This window comes from Taurulus bubalis, assembly GCF_910589615.1.
Source record: "Taurulus bubalis genome assembly, chromosome: 2".
NCBI lineage: Eukaryota > Metazoa > Chordata > Actinopteri > Perciformes > Cottidae > Taurulus > Taurulus bubalis.
In genome coordinates, this window is record NC_136590.1 from 36303384 (window position 1) to 36329755 (window position 26372).

At 40.6% G+C, this 26372-nt stretch overlaps 1 protein-coding gene across 2 annotated transcripts; it reads left to right on the forward strand.

Moving 5' to 3' along the window:
- Nucleotides 1-476: 476 nt before the first annotated feature.
- Nucleotides 477-9715, forward strand: LOC306732862 (histone acetyltransferase KAT5; the record flags this gene model as incomplete). 2 transcript variants are annotated; one of them, XM_079214035.1, is made up of 15 exons in its annotated part: nucleotides 477-506; nucleotides 587-653; nucleotides 1873-1941; nucleotides 2082-2218; nucleotides 3140-3208; nucleotides 4103-4273; nucleotides 4366-4440; nucleotides 5237-5299; nucleotides 5549-5797; nucleotides 5897-5986; nucleotides 6075-6215; nucleotides 6355-6448; nucleotides 6576-6735; nucleotides 7246-7327; nucleotides 7799-9715. In XM_079214035.1, 15 exons carry the CDS (start codon nucleotides 477-479, stop codon nucleotides 7931-7933), a joined length of 1632 nt encoding a protein of 543 aa, XP_079070161.1. In that variant the 3' UTR covers nucleotides 7934-9715. The 2 variants fall into 2 exon arrangements, with proteins under 2 accessions (XP_079070161.1, XP_079070162.1); XM_079214036.1 differs by lacking the exon at nucleotides 5237-5299.
- Nucleotides 9716-26372: the final 16657 nt, after the last annotated feature.

Consider the following 26372-nt stretch of genomic DNA (forward strand, 5'->3'; position numbering starts at 1 on the left):
TATTATTTAATCTGAAATGGGCTCTAGGACTTCAGTTACAAACAGTCCTGATTCATTATGAGTCATGCAGTCAGTCTCTTTGCAATACCAGGTGTGAGAATGAATATATGAAATGTCACTTCATCTCAATATAATAAGACTGGTGACTGGTTAGATTTCAGTTTTTGGATATGTGCACTCACTCTCCTGGTTGTTCACTGTAAAGTAATATATTAGGTTTTAACTGGTAACCCCTAAAGGCCTCAGCCCCCCGAGATGAGTCAATGCACTCACTTTCAAATCAGGTCGTATTAATCCTAACCTAATAAAGGTGTTGCACCACGCCTGCAACTCAAGGAAGAATCCTGCTATTTGCTTCCGGGTTTCTTTTCCGACTTCCGCTCCTCATGATCATCCAAGGAGCTTCATCTTGCTGTTTATTTCATCTTTGTTGTCGACCGGCATTTTCCCACAACACCCTGCTCCAGCTCGCACAGATGACGAAAATGGCGGACAACGCATCATCGGTAGGTTTTCAAGAGATATTATTTTATTTTAGAGACACTAACCAGTTTCAGGATGCAAATTAACGTATTATTTTCGACAGGTCGAGATTGTTGAGGGCTGTCGCCTCCCCGTTCTTCGTAAAAATCAAGAACACGAGGACGAATGGCGTAAGTATTGTCCGGTTGTTTTTTCCAGTGCTAAGCTAGCTAATGCTAACTAGCGACCCTCAGCTGTTGTTACCAGCCGCCTCGGCCTCCAGTCAAGCACTGTAAACACCACACTCACAGGGCGCACATGCAGCTGTACCATGGCAAGGCATTACGCGTCAATGCTGTCTATAACCACTCTTACGTCCAACATTTAATTAACTAGCTAACTATTGTGGATTTAATTTTAAAAAATGACATTTGTAGGGGAAACTTGGGCGAAATTCATCTGACATCACGCTGTTGTTTACAAATCTGAAACCGATTGTTCAAGTTGAATAACAGTTATTTGGTTGCCTGAATGCAGATTTGCTCACTTTTAAGGGCCATGTTTGGGTCAAAGTAATCCAATCGTTAGCAATACTTGTTTTGACAGTTCGGACTGATGAGAAAAGTAAGAGCCACAACAAAATTAGCCAAATCAGTCGAGCATCTCAGTGACACTTGTTATTGTGAAGCTTCACGAGGGTCACTGGCAGTTTTACTACATAATGAACTAACTTAAACTAGCACGCTTCATGTGCAGTGGTTCCTAAACAACTTTGCTTTATATTGATACTTTAAATAAAAAGCAATAGCTATTCGCAAAGCTTTGTCACAGGATCCATGTCTATTTATGAGCATTGAAGAGATGTTTCTTAGAGTTTTTCTTTTTAAATTAATTTATAATAAAGGTCTTAAGAGTTAATACTAGCCACTAATTAGCAAAGTCAAGAACAAGACTATTTGTTTACATCATTTGTGTAGTACTTGTATACGTAAAATGTTTTCCTGTATTTGTTAGTATCCCATGACACCGCAGATTTATCTTGCAGCTTGGGATGTAGTTCATGTTTATTTTTGTTATAATTTTGTCACTGTTTATTGAATGTCGGGATGTTATTTCCCCTTAGGGATGAATTAAGTATACATCTCTATCTAACCCAAATACACTTGATGTAAAACATAAAAGCAGCAATTAATCGCAATTGAGAAGATTGAGTACATGTCTTTCAGTACTACTTGCTACTCTAGTTTAGTGAAATCCACACAAATCCTTTTACCCACAATGCTTGTTGTTAATAAGTTTGATATCTATTATGTTTAAGCAGCTGTTTTATGGATGCCCATGTCAATAATGTTGCTAATTTTACTAAAGGTCATTGCAAGTTTTAATTTGACTGATCTGCTTTTCTTACAGCGTTGGCTGAAATTTTAAGTGTGAAGGAAGTCTCTTCGAGAAAGCTTTACTATGTTCACTATATTGACTGTGAGTATAGTTGGTGTGACAGCTTGTTTTTCTTTAACATTTTTTCTGCAATTGTAGGCACTTTACAGACTGAATTACATGACACAGAAACATCACAGCCTATGTCTTTTTTGTTTGTGTCAAACTGCTTGTGTTAAAAGTCAACAAGCGCCTGGATGAGTGGGTCACAGGGGACAGGCTGGACATGAAGAAGCTTCAGTTTCCTAAGAAAGAAGCTAAAACGCCAACCAAGAATGGTCTCCCAGGCTCCCGTCCCAGTTCTCCAGAGAGAGAAGTGGTAAGTGTATTCTACGCCACCAAATGTTTGTTTATTTAAATGTATCATGTCCAACAATACACCAAGGTTTAGTAGTATAATTTTACCTATGTGAAGACAGTAGTTAACACAATATGAGCCGACATTTTACATCCCAGCGGTTTGAAAGCTGCAACACCAACTGAGTAATTTTAAAAGTTCACTTCGAGAAAAGCCAGTGGTCGCTATTTATTTGTTAGATGAATGAGATAAGTCACGTTTCAGACTAGTTTTTCCCGTGTATTGTTTCAAGATACTCACAGAATATAGAGGTTCATGGTGATGTCAATCTCAATTACTGTGTTATGAATGTTGTAAAGTGGATATAATAATCTTTATAGCGTAGATCATAACAAGTTGGTTATCAGTGGTCAATACTACAAGCAGCACAAACAAAAATAATAACTTAATAGTTTCACGTGATAATCATTTTTACTGATAGTTGGTTTGCTGGCCAGAAAAATGCAGTTTAACTTCAAAATATTAGCAACATGGTCACTTTGCTAATGACCTGCAATATTTTGCATGCTGCTTGAGTCAATGATTTGTTAAAATGCACTAACACTGTATATGATGTGTTTGCTACCTGTACTGGCTGTGCAGGATTATATATGCTCAATATTTTTTTATATCTAACCCAGCCTTGACACTTAAGGAACATTTTAGCAAAACATTTATGGAGTGTGGGATATCAACCACTCTATTTTAATAAACATTGACATGATCAGTCTTCACTCTACATTGTCATACATCTTCAGATTTCATTTAGATTTCCACAGAGCTGTTTGTTTTTACTGATGTTATTATGGATGACACTAGTTACATTGTGTGTGCATTAAATCCCTGAGGGTTAATATGAATGTCAGTTCACCCCTTCATTCTCTTCCTTTCTGTTCAATTCAGCGGAAGGGTCTAGATCTCAACGTACAGTCTGCCACAGCTCCTTCCAGAGGCAAAACCCTCCCCACACCGGTACGACACCGCTACGAATTTACACATTCTAGAAATGACTGAGACCTTGTTTGAACCTCGTGTTAACGTACTTCTTGTGTGCGCCAACAGCTATCAGGTCATACTGAACTGCATGGGAATCCAGAAATAAACAACCATGAAATAAAAAAGGAAGATGCTGATCCGGTTGTGCAGATCACGTCTGGAAGTGGTTTAACACACAGTGTCTCCAAATGTTTGTCAGGTGTATGCACTGGACTTGTGAAGCCACATTTCAACTTCAAATCTTTCAAGGTAGCTGGTATTTTCTGTCTATGTTGTAATTGTTCATGTGTGCTGAAGATGGATTATTCTATGAGTGTTCAGTATCTACAGCTGTATGTATGTATGTATGTGTATATATATATATATATATATATATATATATATATATATATATATATATATATATATATATATATATATATATATATATATATATATCTCGCACTACAATGAAAAAGTGGAAAGTTGTTGATTCAGGTGGTTTAGATACAAAAAAAACAAACACATTTTTAGTTTTAACCCAGTGGAGTTGCAGCTGATCTGTTTCTGTTGCATCTTAATACCAGGTTTTAATATGGTTTAATTTAACCTAGAGATAAACAGAAATTGGTCAAACCTGCTTAATATACTGTGGCCATTTAACAAGGCACAGTCTTGGCTCATATCAGTTGAACAGCCGATATTAAGATGGCACTGCTTCAAGGCATAAAACTAGAGTACCAAGCGTTAAATGTATTTCCTGCTGTGTAATCATGAACACATGCCTCTGGTCTGACTATAATCAACAACTCTTGATTGGAAACTTACATTCTGTTTGGTTAAAGAGTTGTTTTCATTTTAAGCTAATTAAATAACGTTTGTTTGCTGCAGAAGAGAAAAGTAGAAGCCGTCCCCTTGGCGACTCAGGTACCCCCGGCCACCCCTGTGCCCTCCCTGCCAAGTTCAACTGAAGCCTCTCAGGCCTCTGTTTTTCCTGCTGTGAGGGAGCCCAACACGTTTAAGTCCCGCGAAGACCATGAACCCATCTCCTCGCTCACAACAGTAAAGAGAACTTAATGTTGGATTCTTAAATGTTGGAAGTATTTTTTTTTTTTACCGGGCTAATGTGTAACTTTCTTTCTTTGTAACGATAGAACGGCACAGCCCGGCGACTCATCCCCTCGCAGCCCGGAAGGAAGAGAAAAGCTAATTGTGGGGGAACTGACGAGGTATTTAACTTTAGTATATTTCAGCTTTACAGTCACCTTATTATTTTCTCATTTCAAATGTATGCCTTATGTCAGAGTCTCTGCATTTTTTGGGGTTTGAAAATGCATGATATCTGTATTTTTAAGCACTACGATATAAAAAAACAAATCTACATAGTATACCTATAGACTTACATTCTGCATCTTTTTGCCTTTTGTTTTGCTACATTCAGAAATTCCGTGTTTTGACTGACCTTGTTGCACAATGAGCTTGATGTACAATGAGAAGGATTGATTAAGATTTTGGCATGAGTAATTTTCAAGCTTATTATACCCCCCAAAAAAATCATTAATTTAGTTTTACAAAATGTTAACAATGTTAGTAAAAAAAAAAATCATACTTTTATTTTCAGGGTTTCTTCTCAACATGAGCAGCTCAGCTGTTATTACATTTAGCTTTCCCACGTTCTCACGTCATCTCTGATGACAGTGGCCAGTGGGTTTGTCATATCAGCGACCAAAACAATCTGTCAAACCCACATGAAAAAACTGATCGAACGTTTGTGTTTGCTCTTTACCTCACTTTCATTCATTAACATCTCCATCACTACACATCACTATGGTTGGGTTCATCAGCAGCCAGTAGTCGCTGGCTGCTGATGAACCCAACCATCAATTGACTAAAACAAAAGTTCAATATTGCTTTCAATCTACCCTTTAACCAAACAGTTCAGTGTAAATAAGAACCATTTTATTCACCTTTTTTATAGTTTCCAGAAGCTGACTTTATTTATTTATTTTTAATTTTTTCTGCTAGATGATAAAGGTTTTGCAGTATAACAACCCTCAAAGTGCCAGTGTCTTTCTACCACCACCAGAGGTCAGTTTAATTATCACACATTGTTTGTATGTTTCTGTGCCATAGTGGGTCCAATGATACAGGTGATGGTTCTCTAGACCCATCTTTTTGGGTGTGATTATTCATGTTACTCATTTAAAGAAATCTAAATGTGTAAAAACTCTTTAAATACAAATGCTCCATCTGATCAAGCAGCATTTTGTTTTAACACAATTTTTAACTGCAGCAAGTGTGTCAACTGTCTCTACTGTACACATTGTTTACCTCCAGGATTCCCAAGACAGTTCAGACGGCATCCCGTCTGCACCCCGCATGACGGGCAGTCTGGTGTCCGACCGCAGCCATGACGACATCGTCACCAGAATGAAAAACATCGAGTGTATAGAGTTAGGCCGTCACAGACTGAAGCCCTGGTACTTCTCACCGTACCCACAGGAACTCACCGCTTTGCCCATCCTCTACCTCTGTGAATTCTGTCTCAAGTACCTCAAAAGCCTGAAGTGTCTCCAGAGGCATTTGGTAAGAATCATCAGAATGTCACGATCTAAAGGCCTTAATCTCTCGCTGCTTAGATGTTGCACATGATGCTCATCCTCTTGTGTTTTACATCTTCGACAGACAAAATGTAATCTAAGACATCCTCCAGGCAACGAGATCTACCGCAAAGGCACCATCTCGTTTTTTGAGATTGACGGCAGGAAAAACAAAGTTGGTGACAATTTTTCTCTCTCCTCAAAAATGTTTTTTATGGAAAAAAAAAGTTTTTTATTGATATATTTCTGTCATATTTTTCCAGACTTATTCCCAGAACCTGTGTTTACTTGCAAAGTGTTTCCTGGACCACAAAACCTTGTATTACGACACAGACCCTTTCCTCTTCTATGTAATGACAGAGTATGACTCCAAAGGCTTCCACATTGTGGGCTACTTTTCTAAGGTACACGAATTATGCAAAACTCTTTTTAACTTCTGGTACAGTGTGTTTGTGTGTACAGTCAGATCATAACAGCTTGGAGACAGTCTCATATTAAACAGGTGTTCCTAAACAAAAATTAAATTACATTTTCTTTGTGCAGGAAAAAGAGTCGACCGAAGATTATAACGTAGCCTGCATCTTGACCTTGCCTCCCTACCAACGGAGAGGCTACGGCAAACTGCTCATTGAGTTCAGTAAGTGCCAGTAAATGTGTGTGTGTGTGTGTGTGTGTATATATATATATATATATATATATATATATATATATATCTCTGTGTTCACCTCACCTGTGCTAATCAGTTCACTGTGTATATTTGTCAGGTTACGAGCTGTCCAAGGTAGAAGGGAAGACGGGGACTCCTGAGAAGCCACTTTCTGACCTGGGTCTTTTGTCCTATCGTTCCTACTGGTCCCAGACCATCTTGGAAATTCTCATGGACCTCAAACCTGACAATGGAGAAAGGCCGCAGATTACAATCAAGTATGTGACTCATGGCATTTTATCTTAACCTTTTTAAAGCTAGGGTTGGGAATGTATTTTAGATGGTTTTGGTTATATTTGTTGAAATACTCTTTACATCCTGACAGCAATCAATAAATCTGATGCCCTGTCAATAAAAAGGAAAGATCCGGTGTCTGTCACAGGACTTTAATAAGCCTGTGCCATCTTTTTATTCGGCACAATTTAAATGATTTTGAACGTGAACCTACCTGTCTATGTGCCGACCTGCGCACACTTGTTTACATCCCTAATGATAATTTGGAGGAGTAGCTTTGGAGGACAGCCTGAAGGAACCGACTTGCCAAACTTTCTCGCTAGATTCAGCAACTTTTGCAGACCCAGGACTAGGTTCTTCGGTTGGTTACTTAAAAAAATCAAGCATACTCTTGTTGGTTTCTCAAATGTTGCAAACACCAACTTTATTGTCGCCCAAGAATAAGTTTAATGATTGGCTCACTTTTCATTTGACCTGTTCTTTTGAACCTCCAGTGAGATCAGTGAAATCACGAGTGTAAAGAAAGAAGACGTCATTTCAACGCTTCAGTACCTAAACCTCATCAACTATTACAAGGTGAGAGACCAACGCCGCGTTCCCTTTTTAATTTCCTTCATCCACAACCTTGATCTTTCTGATGGCATCCGCAGCAATGTGGTGTGTCAATTAACAACTTTGCTGTGTAAATTTAACGTTTTGTGTGTCTTTTGGGATTTTTTCAGCCCGGTACTTGTTTCCTAGATTCCATCCACTGTAAAACTTTAGAGCAGTATAAAAACACCGATCCTCCACACTTTGTCATTAGTCTTTACATAGCTTTCCATCAGACTGTTGTTTCAGATGTTTAGAGACGCATTGTTGTGTAAAAATGTATCACTGATGAAATGTGCTAAATTTGACACCAAAGCTGATGTAAAACACTTGTGGGCTCCACTCAGATTCCATATCAATGTCTCCAGATGTGGTTATTTCCCCCAAAAGAGTATGCTCAAGAAAATTTGATGTGACGCTCGATCTAAAAGTTTGTTTTTCTTGTCTTGAATCTAGGGTCAGTACATCCTGACTCTCTCAGAGGACATTGTGGACGGTCATGAAAGAGCGATGCAGAAGAGACACTTGCGCATAGATCCAAAATGCCTTCACTTCACACCTAAGGACTGGAGCAAGAGGGGCAAGTGGTAGAGTCCCGGTTCACTGAATACTCCCAAACCGTTTGCCAGATAGCAGACGTGAAGCAACCAGTGGATCAGATCAAGGTTTTTGTCCAGGTTTCTCACGTAGAACCTCAAAACCTTTTTGAACCCAGGACTCTTTTTTTCAGATAAGACACAATGAACATAAATTGTCACTTGAGCTGCAAAAACTTTTATTGTGAATATTTATTGTAAATTGTGAATTTAAAAAGCTCTCAAGCTTGGGGACAAAAGAGAGACTGGTTAACCGTGACGCCGGCAAAATATACAACACACCTTCTACTGTGTAAAAGATCCTGTTTATGACCAACAGTGCGTTTAAGAGTCAGATTTGGTGTTTGTTCAATAGTGTACATTCAAGCCGACAATGGCGACCTTACAGACCACCTAATGGAAACAATATTGTTTTCTAGATCTACAGTGAATCGCTTCATTTGTTGACGAGTCCACATTATGTAAAAACCACAAATAGCATTTCTTTTCCTTAAATTCAACAAGGAACGGTCGTTTTGTTTTAAGTGTGTGATTTTTGTCTACATCCTTTGTATCTGCCACGCGGAGAAGTGGCGTTAAAATGTTGTCGTCAAAATTATTAATGTACCTCCCAAAATGTCAAATTCCTGGTGTGATATTTTCCAACAACATCACTGTCGTCATATTTAAGTAGATGACAAAAGTACAAGACTTGAAGCACTCCTTAAACAATGGGACAACACTCCAAAATCTTGTCCTCACTTTCTACTCTGAGTACACCTTTTTCTACGAAGGTGCAGGATTCAAAATGTCTTTCTGGACACAAGTTTGAATTGTTATGAGATACAATACCTACTAAGAAGCAAGTCACTTACTGATGAACAAAGAGTCAATGAAAAATGTATTGTGAGTTTGTAAACAGTGAGACGGTGAAAGGAACACAATTTTAGGATCTGTTTTTGGAGCACAAAAGCAAAAATTCGAATTCTCGTCTCAGCGCACAGATAGTAACTTTAAGTTTATTGCGATTCTCCTCCAGTGCCTGAATTTTTATTTTATGTCTTTCAGCGAGGACATAATTGTTCTAGCAGTAATATGGCTCACTTGTAAATAAGAAAAAATACATGTATTTAAATAAACAGCCAAAACAGCTTGGATGAAGACAAACGTTTAAAAACGAGCAAAATCAACCGTTAATATTGTTTAAGAGCCACCGTGGACACTTCAGGTTTGTTAACTTTTATAGTAGCAAGTCTGCGTTCATTTTTCATTTCCCTGTTTTATATAGTTGGAAGTATTTATGCTCTGTGTGATCATTCAGGAGATTCTTCCTTTTTTAATATAATTCAGTGTCATAATCATCTGTGTGCAATGAGACAAATCAGTCCCCATGTTAAACCACATGTTCCCCCATAACTGTACATACTGGACCTGATTGTAAAAAAAAAAAAAAAATAGCTGAGAAGACAGAAGCCATGTTGAACTGTTAGATGAATGTAAATTTTGTGTACAGTTGTCTTTTGTGTCTTTTTTTACTTAATGTAAACTAACTGGCTGCACAATATCAACAGGAAAAGACAAATGGTATCTTATACTTTCGGTTTGTGTTTTATGTTTACATGTCACAAAGGTTGTTAAATTTACCCTGTTGAAAGGATTTAGTACATCTTTAAGTGAAACACAGTTGACAGTATAATTTGAGCGTTTGATATAAAAAAGTTCTTGAATTGATAAAAAAACCACATCTTAAAAAAAAGAAAGTGTCTTAAATGTGTGTTTTTAAAAGTCTTTTCCCCCATTCGGTGTGCAGTATTTTTATTGGCAGAGAGGCCTGAGAACCAGCGTCAACTGTACAGGTGAGAAATGAAACTGATGTTTAACAGTGGTCAAGATGATGTCACCAACATCACTGTAGGGATCTCTGATGTTAAAATCAAAACTGTAAAATGAACAATATCCATGCAGAGCTATGGAGAATATAATTTGGGTCTGGTCCTAGTGTGAGAGATTATCATCTGGACATTCCAAACAGGAAATCAATGCATTGTGGATGCAGGTCATGAAAACGGTTTGTTTTAAGCTCTTTTCTGCAAGTCCGTTTAATGGCCACTAGGGGGTGTCATTGTGATTTCCCTTCCCTCTTTGTGCCACATTGCATTACCAAAGTTCAAACCAGAAGGTAAAATTCAGCAAGGGGGCTGTTTGTTGAAAATTAAATGTAATAGTACAATCTCACTATTGTAATTCTATTACAGCTGGCGAGGGACTGAGGAAATGTGAACGACAAATGGACACCAGCAGTGGATCAGGATTGGTGATGCAAGCTACAGGTAGAATCATTACTCTTTATTTATTTATATATATATATATATATATATATATATATATATATATATATATATATATATATTTTTCTTTAGCTGACTAATCTTATCTCAGCACTGCAAGTTATCCAATGTGTTTGCTGCTGCTGACCCACACCGTTGCAGCTGGACAGAACGCGGTATTTTGACCGTGTGAAATCTTCATTAACTTCCTCTGCAGGGGCATATAAATCTGTTGAGTCTGCAGAGGCGTTCTTCACCAGTTTGATGTGCTTGGCGGTGCTTTAACTTTAGCAAGTCGGGTTGAATTATCAGCCCTTCGGCTCCGGTGAAATCGCTCTCAAATCTCATCACACACGTTTTCTTTCTGCACCTGGCAGAGCCACACCAGCCCCCATGAGGGCCGGGAAGAATTTCACACTAATCTAATATCCTCACCACATTACTCATTTGGGCAGCTTTCTGACATCATCCTGATTCCTGCCTGGTTGTGCTAGAGTGTTATCTTGACCTCTTTTCCAGGTATTTTTACTCTTTCCTCACAAGAATGTATACAGCACACACCAGAGCTGAAAAGATGAATCGATTAGTGCAGAAAGAAATGAAGCAATTTTTAAAGAGGGAAAAATCAAAACATTCTCTGGCTTTCATTTTCTGAGTAAGACAATTTGCTGTTTATATGATTATATAAACAGCATTTTTTTGATTTGGACAGTTAGTCAGACAAAAGTTTAAGAATGAGCCTTTGCTTTTACTATGCCGACGGCTCAGGATAGCCCATTTTCTGTCATAGTTTCAAACCCTGTGTTTCCAGCATGTGAGGTCCCATGAAGTGTAATATGTCATAAGAGAGACTCAATCTAAGAAGGACAAATGTGTTTCTCTGCAGAGAAGAGCTTCAATCGGTCGAGTCTTTGTGGAACATTTCCACACGGTGTCACTGTAGCACTGATTGTCCAAAATGACCTCTGGTGTCAGTTTGAGAGGCTCAGACCGTCACAAATCATGTTTACCATCAAACCATTATATATACCAGTTGGTTAAGTGTACATTGTATTCATTGTATCAGAACAGGACATAATTGTAGACCGTCTTAAACCAACAAGGATATTTACATTCTAATTGTTTTATTAATGTGTGTAAGATAACCATGAACTCTGTACTGTCACTTGGAAATGTTACGTGACATTTCAAATAGTTTGAGTATATGAATTTGCTACCACTTGTATATGAGTTGAGGAATTGTTTTATTGGCTTATTTTTCAGATTTAAAACAACGCTAAACACCGGAGAAGGCGACAAACTCTAAAAACACCTCATGAGTCGCCGCTGATTCAACACGCACTGGGGTATGCTTGCTTTTCAGAAAGCTGTTTAACTACTATCAACTAGTGCCTCTGTTAATTCTCTTATCTCTTCCAGGCACACACCACCAGCAACGCAGGCTTCTCCTCCTCCCCCACTCCCCAGACCAGAGCCACTGACCTGCTAACAGACACGGCCATATGGTACGGCCAGGACGGGACTCCATGCAGTAATTAGGGGGATGGTGCCGGACACTTGGCTTTGCTGCAGTGTAAGTTAAGCAGCACCTCTCCTCTCCTGACATTAATTAAATGGTTTACCCAAATTCTCAGGTATGTGTTTTTTAAGATGCAGCGACGGATGGGAAAGGAGCCATGTTGTTTCACCCCTGTGCTCTCATTGTTAAGCAGGTTGATTGTTTGTTCTGGTCTCGACCCACACTGGCTGCGTCTGGGGAGTACGCAGATGTCTCTACAAATAAACAAACTTTCACACACACGTAAACAAACACACTGCCATCTTCACCTTTGCCCCTCGGTGCTTGTGCGCCTTTATCGCTCTTGTGCAGAAATGTCGGTTTTGGCAAAGACAAATGAGACTAAATGAATGCGTTTGATATTGCAAGTGCCTGTTTCCATTAATTATTTAGTAAAAAAAACAAGGACGGTGGAGGTGACTATCCTCAAACAACGTGCGTCATTATCTTCCACACTTTTTGCTTTTGCTTGTCATGTTATCATATGGGACTCTTGAGTCCCTGATTCAGTAAATTTTTGTAATTTACGTTCTTGCCGCTGACGCATTTTGAATGCTCAGTTTAAGACAGAGAGCTCTCTTCTTGGCCGCTGCTGTCCGTCGCTGCCTCAACCTCGCTCTGACAAGTAGATGGGGAGGGGGAGGAGAGAGAGCCCGGGTGAAGCGGTGTGTGTGAGAGAGAGAGCGAGAGAGAGAGAGAGAGAGAGAGAGAGAGAGAGAGAGAAAGAGAGAGAGAGAGAGAGAGAGAGAGAGAGAGAGAGAGAGAGAGAGAGAGAGAGAGAGAGAGAGAGAGAGAGAGAGAGAGAGAGAGGGGGTTGGCTTTAGTGTGATGTGAATGGAATAGAATCAGCGCGAGAAAGAGGGAGGAGGACAGCACAAATCAACCTGCCTCTTGACTTAACCAACAGAATAGAAGAGCCGGTAGACACAGATCGGGAAGTGTGTTTGTCGTTTTATTTTTGGAGAGAGGAAGAGAACGACAGACAGGAGGAACTGAAGGAGGAGGAGAAAGAGCCTCACCGTGGAGATAGATAGCAGAAAAATGCTGTCATGGGGAGAGAAGGGGAGGGAGTCGGCAGAGAGGAACAGGATGAAACAAGGCAGGGTCGACCGGAGCTGAAATGTGGAGGTAAGCCTTTTCTTTCTGTATAGAGATCACGGAGAATTCACATTCCAGTCTCCCCGTGTCCTCTTTCTGAGAATAATGAATTCAGATGGATGGATCCGCACACCGTGTGTGCCACATACCTCTGTATAGGCATGCATATGCTCTTATGCTCACACAATCCAACCAAAGACAATGTCTGAGAGCCATAGAGGATATGAAATAATGGCTTGGCATTATAATATCACCATCTAGTTTGTCCTCCCTCTGCCTCTCGACCCACTGTGTCGTTGTCAGCTCTTTAAAAATGCATTTTACTCAGGGAGCCCCGTTTATGACATTTACACGCGACATTGTAGGTTGGAATCCAGCTCGCAACCTTTGTCGCATTTCATCCCCGGCCTCCCCCTCCCTCTCGTCCTCCTCTCCCGACACTAACCCCCTCATCATCTCTCCTGTCTCTCTCCATTGTGCACCCTCCAACGAGGCCGGATTGTCTTAAAAATGCTGTTGTGACATTGTCAAGAAGCCACTGCGAAACCTGGCTGTAGAACGCTTGTGGCTGCAGGACTCCAAGATGAGGGCAAGGTGGATGGAGGAGGGGAGGGATAGATGGAGGGACACTGAGAGAATGAAAGAGAGACAGAAGATGCAGTAACAAAAAGAGGAGCAAGATCTTTTTTTTGTTGGTCTAAATACATATTTCGAAAGATTAAAAAAAAAAGGCCATCAGTCTGTGTTGTGCAGCGGGGGATTTGTGTGGATGAAGAGCATTGTAACAGTGCTGCATGTGATGTGCACAAACAATGATGGAATGGAGAACCACAATCAGAATTGGGGTGTTGTTTTCAAGGTGGCAGAGAAAAATGAGGGATGCGGGAGTCAGGCCCCCCTTGCTCCCCTCCGCACAACCCCCTGCACTCCAGTTTAGGATGGGGCTGTGTGTTTACGAGACGTTGGGGTTGCAGGGGATGGATAAGGCTGCTGAAGGGTAAGAAAGGCAGGGATGGAGAGCTGGGTGGGGGGGATGGAGGGGGCAAGCAGCTTACATAAGCCAGTGCACTCAAAGGACGGGTCATTTAATTTACATTGAGCCGCATGGCTCCTCATTCAGTGTGGTATTCGCTGTGGTTGACATTTGCATTTTAAACAATAAAATGCAGTCTGACCTGACATGATGGAAGGAAGGAAGGACGGGCGATAACTGAATGGGACTTGATGGCATTGTGTTGGTGTTCCTGGCGAGGCTGCGTTGTTTTTCATCAGGGTGAACTTTGAATGCACCTTGTTTTATTGTAGCCACAGGCATACTTTATGGTAAATGATAAGTGTGTCTGCAAGAAGTGCTCTGATACAACAAACCCAACAATATGCCGCCTATTCATCCAACTCAGCTCCTGGAGACTTTTGTTCTGCTGCCATCCACCGTGCTGCATTTCTATAGATACATATCAGTCAAACGGTGTATCGATCAGACACAAACGCGATCCGTACCTTGACCCAGAGTACTTGTGTGTTATTTGACAGAGCAGGTAGAGAATCTGAATTACATTTTAAGGCCTAATAATAGCATAATAACTGAAGCCATTGTGCCCCCTGTAGTCCATGATTTGCTATCTATCTCCATGACAATTTAATGATGGAATTCTTTTACCAAATAAAACTGCTTTATATATTCCCTGCTCTCCTGAAGATGTGTTTTCTAAGTCAAACTAGTAGTTTATCAATTACTGCCAGATGGTTTTAATTATTTTCTATAATTGAATCAACTCAAACAATTACATGTATGACTAGGAAAATCACGTCTGCCTGCTATTAGTTAGGAGTTAGTGCTTTGTATGTGAGTAATGAGAAGAGATGCGTGAATTAGGGCTAACTATTTCTTTTCAGAATTTTCATTATGGATTAATCATTCTCAATTAACCGTTCAATAGTTTGGCTGCTAAAATCATAATTTCCAAGAGCAAGCTGACATTCAAATTGCTTGTTTGTCCGACCAAAAGTCTAGTTTACTGTATTGTAAAACAGAAAAAAAAAAAGCAAATCGACACATTTATTAAGAAGGTGGAATCACAGAATGTTTGGGATTTTTGCTTGATAAATGATTTCAACGATTAATCGTTTTCGCTCCAGTTTGGATACACATTTTGATCTGGTCTGGACACATTTGATGATCAGTCCTCATGAAGTTTCTGCTAGAATCTTCGTCAATCTTCAGTCCGGCAGCCATACAGCTATTTGACACGATTAATATGTGAAACGCTTACCAAATTTCCAAATACTCTTGTACTTGTTGTAGTCCAAGACCATATAAATAAACTGATATATCCATGACCCAAAAATAGCTACATGAATAAGATTTCTGCTTTTTTGAGTGCAAAAATGTACAACCGAGGGCTGTCTTTTCCCATGAAAGTCTTCTTCTGTTGTACTATTCTGGGTTGAGTAGGAAGGAGCCGAGTCAGAGGAGGCTTTTTGAATCGATCGGCCTACTTTTATTTCCTGCACCAAACAAGAGCCAAGAGAGCTCGAGTGTGTACACGTGTGTGCGTGTCATGTTGTGGATTCAGATTTGGTGCTAGTTGTCTATCAGAGCCATTCAAATAGTCCACGGATTAATCCTAACGTGACCTCTGACCTCAAAAATCGTCATTACTGTTGTGAAACCAAACCGTAGAGAGATACCAAAAATGGTAGAAGAGGAGCTTTGTTTGCCCTTTTTAAATGCAGGTGGAGGAGTGAATAACTTTTGTTTACTTAACGCTGAATAATGATGATGACAGTCTGTTAGCAGCATCACAGTCGTGTGGTAAGACTGAGTCACTAGATCCATGTTAATATCTCCCGATGCTGTTTGTCTGCCAGGATTTCAACTTAAGCTCACGTTGTTTGTCTTGTTTTTGTGAAGATTTGTACTGTGACTCCTTAAATGACTCTCTGTCCACAAAGCATCAGCTTCAGCAAATAGCTGACAGCAGTCAACAATCAGCCGGCTTCGCTTCACAATGTGACGTAAAATGCAGGTGACAACAAAGTTATTCCTAAACGTGCTTCCGGTTTGCCTTGCACCATACAAGAGGGTCCATATATGTATATTTGAAAAACAAGTTGTCCAAAAATCCTGCATAGATATGAGCAAAGTGACTTTGATCTTCAAGGTTACCAGGGAGATTTAGTTGTGGTCTGAGTCAGCATCGTATCGTTCCTCTCATTTGGAGCCATTTTGCACGGCTACACCCCGGCTCGCTCCCTGTGGGGGCTCAGCGAGGAAGGACAGGCGGAGCCTCCTCCTCATCAAATGGCAGGATGCTGGCAGTGTAAGCCTCTGGGTGGATCCTCTTAGCTTGTGCTCTCCGCTGTCACCTGTCCTCTGTTGACTGGTCGGAAAGTAACTGGCCTCTTAGTTATTTCCTGAGGCTGTTGCCCTTTTTTAGTTGTCCAGTATTACTTGTAGAGTTGAGATAAATTAGGGTGACAAATATTCAGTTAGAATTTTTATCTTTTGGGGAGTTAATTCTCAGTGGATAAAGAGTTGCGTCGTCTCGTTTTAAGCTTTAAAAAATGTCCCTGGATGTTTTTGGAACACAGACTGTCTGCACAAAACAATTATGTTAAAAGTTTAAAATGACACAAAGGAATGATAGTCATGAATATTCTTTCTGAAACCACTCACGAGTCCATCAGCTGTGCTGAGTGTGAAGTAATGACAGGGGACACAAAGAAATAGGTGCTTCAATTACAAAGAACGTAATCATTATTGATGAATGCTGTTTCAGACCTATTTAAATAAATTAGTGAGGATAAGAAATGTCTTTCTTTCAACAAAACCCTGATATAATAGTCTTAAAATATGTGGGAGCTGCTGCCTTCATGACATATTTTAGCATCTGCTCTGAATACTTACTTTTCTATCTGTTATATTTAGACATATTTAGATAAAAATAAATCCCTATGTTCACGTTATACAATATCCCCTTTCAGATATACATTGGATCTTGTTGTTCTTAATCACAATGACCCTCTCAGTTATGACACACATCCATTAAACCATTAAGCATTGCAGTGGCTCCTTCTCATTGTTCATGTAGCTATTACAGGAGAAGTGTGCTCGAGGGTATTCAGAGCCACTGAAAGCAGAGCAGGACCGACCATTCACACGAGCACCGCGTCACTCGTGTGAATGGTCGGTCAGATAGAGTTTTTAATAAAGGCAGAAAACATCCTGCGCTGAGAGGAGTGTAAAAATACATCATGAAGTATATTTACATTTTTGGGCTAAAGCTTGAAATATTGGAGATTATCCGCGTGTTTATTTACGACTCAGAGGCCTCTTTGTTCTGTCACAACTATGAGGAGGAAGTTGCAACCTCAACTGTTTCATTTACATGTGAAAGGCAGCGGTAATGAAGAAGTGAGAGGCGAGAGCAGTTTGAGCCCGTGCACTGACTGTCTGACCTCACAGGACCAAACAGTAAGCGTGCACAAGAAACGGGCTGGGAGGGAAGAGTCTTGCATCTGCTTTGAAATTTATTCCTGCCACACTTTTTCTATTCATATTTTTTAATGTGACACAAATACGGGCCCTGCAGTCACAGCGGCCATGTATCAATTTTATACCTTGGTGGAGAAAAATTAGCACCATAAATAATAGTGTTGGCTCCGGGCTTATAGACTGATAAACTTCTGAGCAGGTTCTGTCTGTAATGGCTCTGTGAATCCTTCCATGCAACCATTAGTGCACGCTATTAACGCTATTAATTCACATGCTGCACAGCAGCCACCCGGCTACGCTCTGTCATGTGTTTTCTTTCACTTTATTCAAGTGCAGACAGAACCTGCTGCTCCTTCTTATGAACACGTAGTCTACATGGCATCACAGGAAATCAGCCCCTATATGCATCGCCACAGTTGACATATTGGTGCACGAGCTGCTCGTTTTAATGTAGGTCAGAAGGTGCAGAGCCGGTAGTGTAAATGACACAAGCACACCAGACAGGGGAGAGGCTGTGAACTGCTTGCCGGCATTGTTCACATGTAAAAGCAAGCTGCTCGGCATAGTGTGTTGATACGATTGTTTTCACATTTGGATAATCATAATTCTTTTACTTTTTGTATTTGTGGCTAGCTACACACTTCCAGGAAAAGGTGGTTTTCTTTCAGGTTTAGAGGTGCAAGTGCATAGCCCAGATTTACACTTCTACTGCACTTAATAATTAAAGCATTCTTACAATATATGGATATTTTATGCGGATGAAATATCAAAATATCATATTCATTGAGACTCACTAGTGCCTGAGCTGGGATAGTCAACACGAGACAGTCGATTCTCCAAATTAATGATAGCAATTTATGTTATAAGCAACACTTATTTAGAGAAACTGAAGACAGCTTTCAGAGATTTGCTCCCATAAACGATTGGAAATGGGGATGAGCGTGGGTTATGTTTTGTGCTGCAGCCATTTCATGCCATCTGGGCTACATTTCAGTGGACAATAGGGACAGTGAGGAAGTGGAGGAGGTCAACGTCTCTTCCTCTGAAAGTAGACGAGGTAAGGTAACTGTTCAGAGTGCTATTAAAGCAATATTGAGCAATCTCTTTTCCTCTGCCTCGGCGCAAGATGCTCTGATGACTGAGGAGTAACAGTGAACCATGTCTCAACATAATAGATGCAGTCATGACGATGAGGGTCAGTGCCTTTCCCTGTGTCACACACACACACACACACACACTCACACAGAGAGGGCGGTCACAGGGGGACAGCTGCTCTTCCTGTCACTGTGTGGACAGTGTGCCACATGTATAAGGCTTTTATAGAGTCAGCAAAGACACACACACTCTCAAACTGTCTCACATTTAGGCCTTAAATCTCTCGGCCTGTCCCTTCGTCACACACACACACACACGGCCTGCCACAAGGTGTATTTTCAGATACACAGGAAGCAGCAGTGCTCTGCCAGCACACAGTGTTGATGTCATGGCAAATAACATGTCAAGCAATAGTGCAGGTTAGGTACTTTCTTCTACTGTGGCAGAACAATAGTAGTAGAAGTGGGTTATGTTAGAAACAATTGCGCTTAAATTTGCATTTTTGGGTGCATCAGTTTTCGGTTGTGCTATTTATTACAAGAGGAAGTTAGGTTTTAATATGGACAATACTAGAGAGGGAGCTTTTATGAACATACTTCCTCTGCATTTTCTGAAGGGGGAGGTCCACTGATTAGGCATACACTATGAGTAAAAAAATAAAAAAATAATACAAACTGCACTGATTTGTGAAATATTCCCATTTGCTGCTAGTGACCGTGTCCGACTCTTCTAGCAGCTTATTTTTGTAGTGAAAGCTATCTCTTTTCAAAAAAAAATTGAAAAAGAACTGAAGCTGGATCGGCCATCACTGAAGTCACATGGTAGATGACCTCAACCCTATTGGTTTACTGTAAGATGTGAGGCACACATGCACAAGGAAGTCAGACACAGTCTTAGATATAAATCATAACAAATCAGTTCTGGTTTGTGTGCCTGTGCATCCCAGACGGTGCGAGAGTGGACAAGGGAGCGACCAACCGATGAATAATTAACATCTTGGTAACCCTCGCCCCCTTTCGTCCAGCTTCATTAATCATTTATTAGGCAGAATACTTTATTTTCAAATTTTGATGGAGGACAGCTCTCCTTGAAATTGTAGGTATATGCCTGTGTGGAGATGATACATGAACCTACTATAGAACCCAGAGGGAGGTTTGACCTCCACGTACAATCACAGCAACAGCGCTACTCAGCAGAGCTGATAAAAGCAGTATTTTGCTGATTGCATCTCTTTAACATTTCCACTGGTTGAAATATTTTCCTTTCCAGACCTTTTGGAGCTAATCATGCCCCTTCTTTGAAATAAGAAAAGTGCAATAAATAGCGCTTTTTTTCAGAATGATTAACCCTAAAATATCTAATTTGCATCAGTATGCCACAACACAACTGACAAGAGAAACGTGTGGTTGTTTTGAAATGTCCTGTGTTGTGATGCTTCAGTCAACATATGTGCAGGGAATAAACAACTTCATTAAATATTGTAACTGCTTTTCTGTTATATGTCAGCATTACCTCAAAGTGTTATTAAAGCAGGGAATCAAAAAGCAACAGTTAAGTAGGAGTGATGATACATGTGTCATATCGCAGGCAAAATGTGTGGAGAATTGTTTGCACAGTTGGGAAATGAATGGTTATCAATGGCGGGATCAAACTGTGGGTTACAGTTATACTCTGCTAGAGTGCCAGTGACTGTCGGTGCAAAAATATTGCTCACAATAAATAATTCCTTCAAAAACCTGCTCTTTTTCCTGCCACCTTGACAGCTATCCTCTTTTTTGATATCAGCCCGTTGAACACAGGTTGCCAGGGATGCAGGCTTATGTGTCTTTGGGGACCAATAGCTTAGACTGACGTTTGCAAACTGTTTGAATGAAAAAGGGAGATAAAACATGTTACAAAAAAGAGAGTGCTGCAGTACCATCCACTTAGCAGCCTCTGGACTTGGCCCAGTTCACTGTCCGCAGTGTGGCAAAGGGGGGTTGGAGTTGTGGACTGAGGATGCCGAGAGCAAGTGTCGGGTTTTTAGAATAAACTTGTTTTCTGAATCGGATCGAGCCACATTTATACACATTTCCTTTCTTTAAAGCTTTGCAGCCAGGCCAGTTCAGTGTCCCACATTCAGCAGCAAAACGGGGATGCAACCTGATCTCAAATGTAACATAACAGGGTTGCGTGGGATCAATAAATGAGTGAGACTGAGCCTGGCTTTAAATTTCCAAAAAATCAATCACTATTAGGAGTTGATTTAGACCTTGTGGTGAAGAATCGGCCAAGCAGCTTTTAACTACAAGGATAGACCGTGACACTGCAGCAGCTGACCTCCAGACTGGAGCTGGACGTTTACTCGCTTGGTTAGATATTCGCTGAGGTGCGGTAACCGGACGTTGGTGTTCGTGCTGGTTTCTCCATATTTATGTATCATTTTAATGACGCTTGCATAATGATGTGCAGGCATGCGGTGTATCAGTCTTCAATTCTGACGAAGAAATCAAGTTGCCAGTCGAAACAGTTGCTGCAACTTGATGTGACGGAGTTGATCAGGCTGCAGTAAACGCACAACTTTTGTCACTGATCACATCTAATTGCGACTAAGCTGTTAAGCCGATTTCCGCAGCTTCACCTGAGCAGAATACAGATCCAATCTCAATCGTCTATATCAGGACACAATCTTTCTTTCTGCAACATCAGCGTTAATTGCGATAAAAGCACACACGCTGAGGTTAAGTCGACTTTAGTTACTGGCAGAAAGCAAAAAGCTGCTCATTCATGCTGCGGTGTAGAAGCCAGTCTGCCATAGGTGTGGAAGAGTTGATTAGAAACGATGACGACACCCATCCTCCCAGGGTTCAAAAGTCAGTCATCTCTTCCTGTTTCACAGGACGCAGACTTTCAAGAGCGGCAGCAAATATATGTCAAGCAACCCCGACTTCCCCAAAACGGCGTATGTTTAATTGTACTCTCCTCTGACTTCAGTTTGTGTCCTGACATTGTACACCGGAGGTCCATTAACCTTGTCCTGGACTTAACATGGAAGCGGACCTCATTCACCGTCATCGGTTAAACCAAACATCTATTCTGAACAATAATGGCTGTGCAAAGTGAATCTGAGCCAGAAGAACAAAGGAAGCAACATTATTGTAATAGATATATAATCCTTATAATCCTTGTTGCTGCTCCACAGGGCCATTTCACATTTCCCTTTCTGCTCCGAGGGTTTCAGGGCGACCCCACGCTGGCATCACCTCTGATGGACACCTCGGAGCTCAGCACACAAAGACATAGATTTTTCTAACGCAGTTTTAAGATCTGAGGAAATGCTAGATTAAACACTGCTGTCTACATGAATTATTGAGTTTCTCTGGGATGGAGACTGACTCTGGTGCCGTGAGAGGAGGGCAGCATCCTCCCAAGTGTTTTAGGAAACGCTCCAAATCTTTAAAAAACAATCCTGGAGAGCATCAGCTGCATGTCTGGGTCATCTGCCCAGGACCGATCCTGTGACGGAAGAGAGAAACAAAGACACTGTTTTATTATGTTGGTTATTTAAATTGATGCAACGCTTGAATCAAACTGCACAGCCTGCACTGTCTGCAAACTGTCGAGAATACAGCTGCTTTTATGAAATGGCCTGACCATATGAAAACATGTCAGTTATGATCCACGATTTAATTTGTGTGGTGAATCGGCTTCAGTCAGTGTGGATTAACGGCAAGAGAGTTGAGACACCGATGACATCTGGTGATTTCAGTGATGTGTATATGGCAAAACAACCAGATCTAAGTCATCAAATTCTTTTCAGTTCCTCCGAAGTAATTTAACGCAGAGTGTGTAAGTGGTCCCTGCCAAGCAGCCCAGTGAAGGGGTCAAGTTTCAGTTGATGTAGCGGTGGAGTTGTGGCTCAGGAAGCATCAGAGGTCATTCACCGTTTTCATCAACTGCTGCACTGACCGACATGGAGAAATAAGTGTTCCCTGTGAACGTGGGGGAGTGCATGCAACCATAACTGTACACGGAGTTGGCTTCCTTGTACAGGAGGAAGGATAGGTGGTGTGTGTTGCTACCAGATATCTGATCAAAATAATGTCAATAGCAGTTATACCGGTATGGCAAGTGACGCACTGTTTTATGTTTTGTTATTATGTTCTTATTATGTTCGACATTAATGCAAATAAAGACAAGTTTCAGGCTGTTTCCAAATAAGATTGTGTCCTGTTCTGATACAGAAACGTTTTTAAACCAGCAGGATGCAGCATCATCACAGAAAAAGCCAATTAGAGTTCAAAGAAAGCTTTCGAAAAAGGAGCTTCCTGTTGCCGTTTATTGTTTCAAGCCTTCATAAGGCCCCTAAATTATTTTTTTATTGCCACTTAGTCAGTCCTGCTATTACGAAATGATCCATTTATGATCATGTTTGGTTTAAGCCAGACTGATATAAACTCGTAAGATTGATCAGCTATCCTGGGAAAATATTAAGATGGTTATCAATTATGCATGTGGGGAGGTTTCATGGGTATTTTTTGGATCAAACGGTAATTGTTTAACTGAAAAAAAGCTCTTCTGCTTTTGAGTAAGGAAGCTGTACAATGACATTTAAAATAGTCAGGCTAATGCATGCAACAGAACATATGAGAATTACGAACAATAGGTTCCCAAATAAATTGAGCTGAAACTTGAGGGGGCAGGGACCAAACGGTTCGGTTCCTCTTCACTTTGTGCTGCTATGTAAGGTACATCACACACTTCTCTATAGCGGTAACACACACAGGACCGTTTCTATTCAAAGGAAGGCCAGTGTCATTGTGGTGGTCATATGTATTTTTAAAGTCTGGGCCAGTGAAGACGTGAAGATGTTGCACATCAGTAATGGTAAGAAAATCTCTCGTCTTGCTGTTAAAACCTTTGACTCCTTTTACATGAAGTACCATTTTCTGTTTTGATTTGGATTCAAAGGGATTGTGTTTATTACCCCCACGTATCTGTAAACACAGATGAAAAAGAATATAATAACACTACTGGATAGATGCTGAAACACCAGACAGATAATGTACATGCGAATCTTCAGATAACTCGATGATCAAAGTTCTGTGCGGTTCCTCTTCAAAACCAGTTACAGTTCAGTCCTGACCAATTAGGAACATTTAGGCCATAGATTTCTTTCGATACGACTATTTAAGTGTATTTTGCCCTTCTTTTAATCTAAAATGACAGCGTGGCCTACATATATGTGTAGTGTGCACACAAAATGAGCATGGCTAGTACTGCATACATTGTGTTCATGTTTAATATTTTCACAAGACCAAGACTGCAGCTATGCTAGCGGCTCTATGAGACCATCCTTAGCCACAGCCCTGACACTCATGATACTGATGTATGAGTACTGAGTAATATTACATAATACTTGTTTAAGTCAGACACCCAGAACATGCACCAGGATGAAGTGAATTCAGGGCATTTTTAGCATGAATAAAATTGCCTCAAAAAAGCTCAATGACGCCACACTTCCGTGGTCTATAGGCACAGTTGTGCTGTTAGTTGAATGCTAACATCAGGCAAAACAAAATCATGCTAGTGTATTCTTTTAAATGTATGCCACCTTCAACTTGTGGTTTTTGATTCCATATGTGTTTCTTTAGGCAAAGCATCCAGCTGAATTGTGGGAAGTACAATTATATTTTCCTAGATCTATGGATACAACATCTATAAACTTGGTTATTGACTTTAGTGTTAAACTAAACTTTTTGAAGCAAGTCGTTGAATCATGACAACACAATGTTTTCGCCTTGATTGTCCGTGTTGCCTTGTTGCCAGGGTCACTGACACAAATATCGTAAGTTGTAGATTTATTTGGCAAATCAGAGCCATTTTATCCGCTGAGTAGAGGAAACAATAAGGCACTTGTGAACTGGATATCACATCGAAAGAGTGGCACTATTTGGGTTGCTATGGAAACAAGGACTGATTCATGGGTCGGGGGGTCTTAGGAAGCTCAGGAATATGTGGTTTGTACAAAGGCGCTGAGTGATAAGTGTCCAAGTTCAACCCGCGCTCTGTGTTGGTGGGGAGCAAGAGCAGTTCAGCTTCCTGTTGGAACAGCATGAAGGCAATCTGTGATTTGTTTTGTTGTTAAAAAGAACCTGCTGCCAATAACCTACAACTCCCACTTTGAGACAGCGGAGTAAATTGATTGCTCACACCTTTTCAAGGCATTGTGACACATGCACCCGATGCTGCGCTTCATAATCGCAGATCGGCGTAGGCAAACATCATTTGTGCCCACATGGGTAATGATGTTTGAAAACGTTTGCAGGTTCCCAGAAAGAAACATGAGCAGGGTTTTAATGTCAGCAGCTCTGGCAGCACACAGACAGTGCACAGAGGCTTCTCTATGTGACCCAGTGTGTCAGATGAGGAACCACACATGGACGGAAATGTCTCGAATCGTCATCACTACTTCTCTTTATCATTGGAAGCAAACAAGATAATCAATCCTCAAGTTAGTTCGGACAGACGTGGAAGTCATTTTATAGTCCAACGTTACAAATATTGTTCTAACGTATATGAACACAGTCTATTTGTGACATTCATTTAAATGTTTGGCACTTGTTTTTATCTGCATACACGAGAGGCCAAGAGCTTCCATGTCATGTCCTCTGTATCGTTTACAGATGGTGATTCTTTTAAAGCTGACACTGAGTCAGTATTGCTACATTTGACCATTCTAGGTCAATAAGATAAAATAACAAGTTAGAGTCTTTCTCCACCAGCGTGACATTCCTAGCATTGCACATCATTCTTTAAGGCTTCAGAAGTTAACAGTTAGATCAACAAATAGATTGTGATCAAAATGTGCATTGTTTTGATTGGTAGGTAGTGTTGAATCCTGACTACACTCACACCTGCATCCTGCCTGTTTCCAGTATGGTAACCCCATCTTGCCAGTCCCTCCTTGTATTAACATTTAGATTTATGTGGATTTTGAATGTTTTTTCCAATATGTGCTCATCTCCATGAAATGCGGTGGGACTCAAGCTCTGCCGGGAAGATTGCAGTCTGTGTTCGCTTGTTTCAGAGCATTGCATTCGGGCGGTTGTTATTTTAAAGAAAACAAGTGAAAAGTTGCAGCTTCAAACCAGGTTATTTTTAACAAAAGCTTTCATACTTTTTTTTTTTAGTGCTTCAAAACAAAAACTCGGATGACTGTTGTTCTCTACCATGTGTCCAACACCACTATTACTGACTATAATGAGAAAACAGGCACAGAGGACAATGCTGAAAGTGATCAAATGCACATAAAACAATGGCGTGCTACAAAGCCTTTTTTTCCTTTGTTGAAGCGCAGACATGATCCACTTCAGTATTAACAAAAACCTTTAGAAACTGGCTACATCTGCAGTCACCAACACTCCCTGCTAACAGTCAAGTGTCCCCAAATGTCTTCTAGATTATTTAAATGCACGTAAACACCTCAACACACATTGGCATACAACAATCGCAACAACAACTTACTCAACTTTCATATTTGGTTCACAGCTTATGTCTCTTTACAGCAAAATGGAAACGGAGAGAGGGACAGAGTGTGAGAGCAAGAAAGGGAAACAAAGATTTCTTGTGACTTCCTCACTTTACTCTAGTGTGTGTGTGTGTGTGTGTGTGTGTGTGTGTGTGTGTGTGTGTGTGTGTGTGTGCGCGTGTGTGCGTGTCAAGCTTTTCTGGTAGCGGCTCTGCACCACTGCACCTGCTCTTTAGGCTGCAAGTACGAGAGAGGAGATGCAAGCGAAAAGCTAGACAGGAAGAAGCCTCATACCTTATTGAGAGCGACCAAAGGTTTCAGCTTGAGTTGATTGACGTCAGTTTGGTTAAAGACGGTGCATCTGCGACG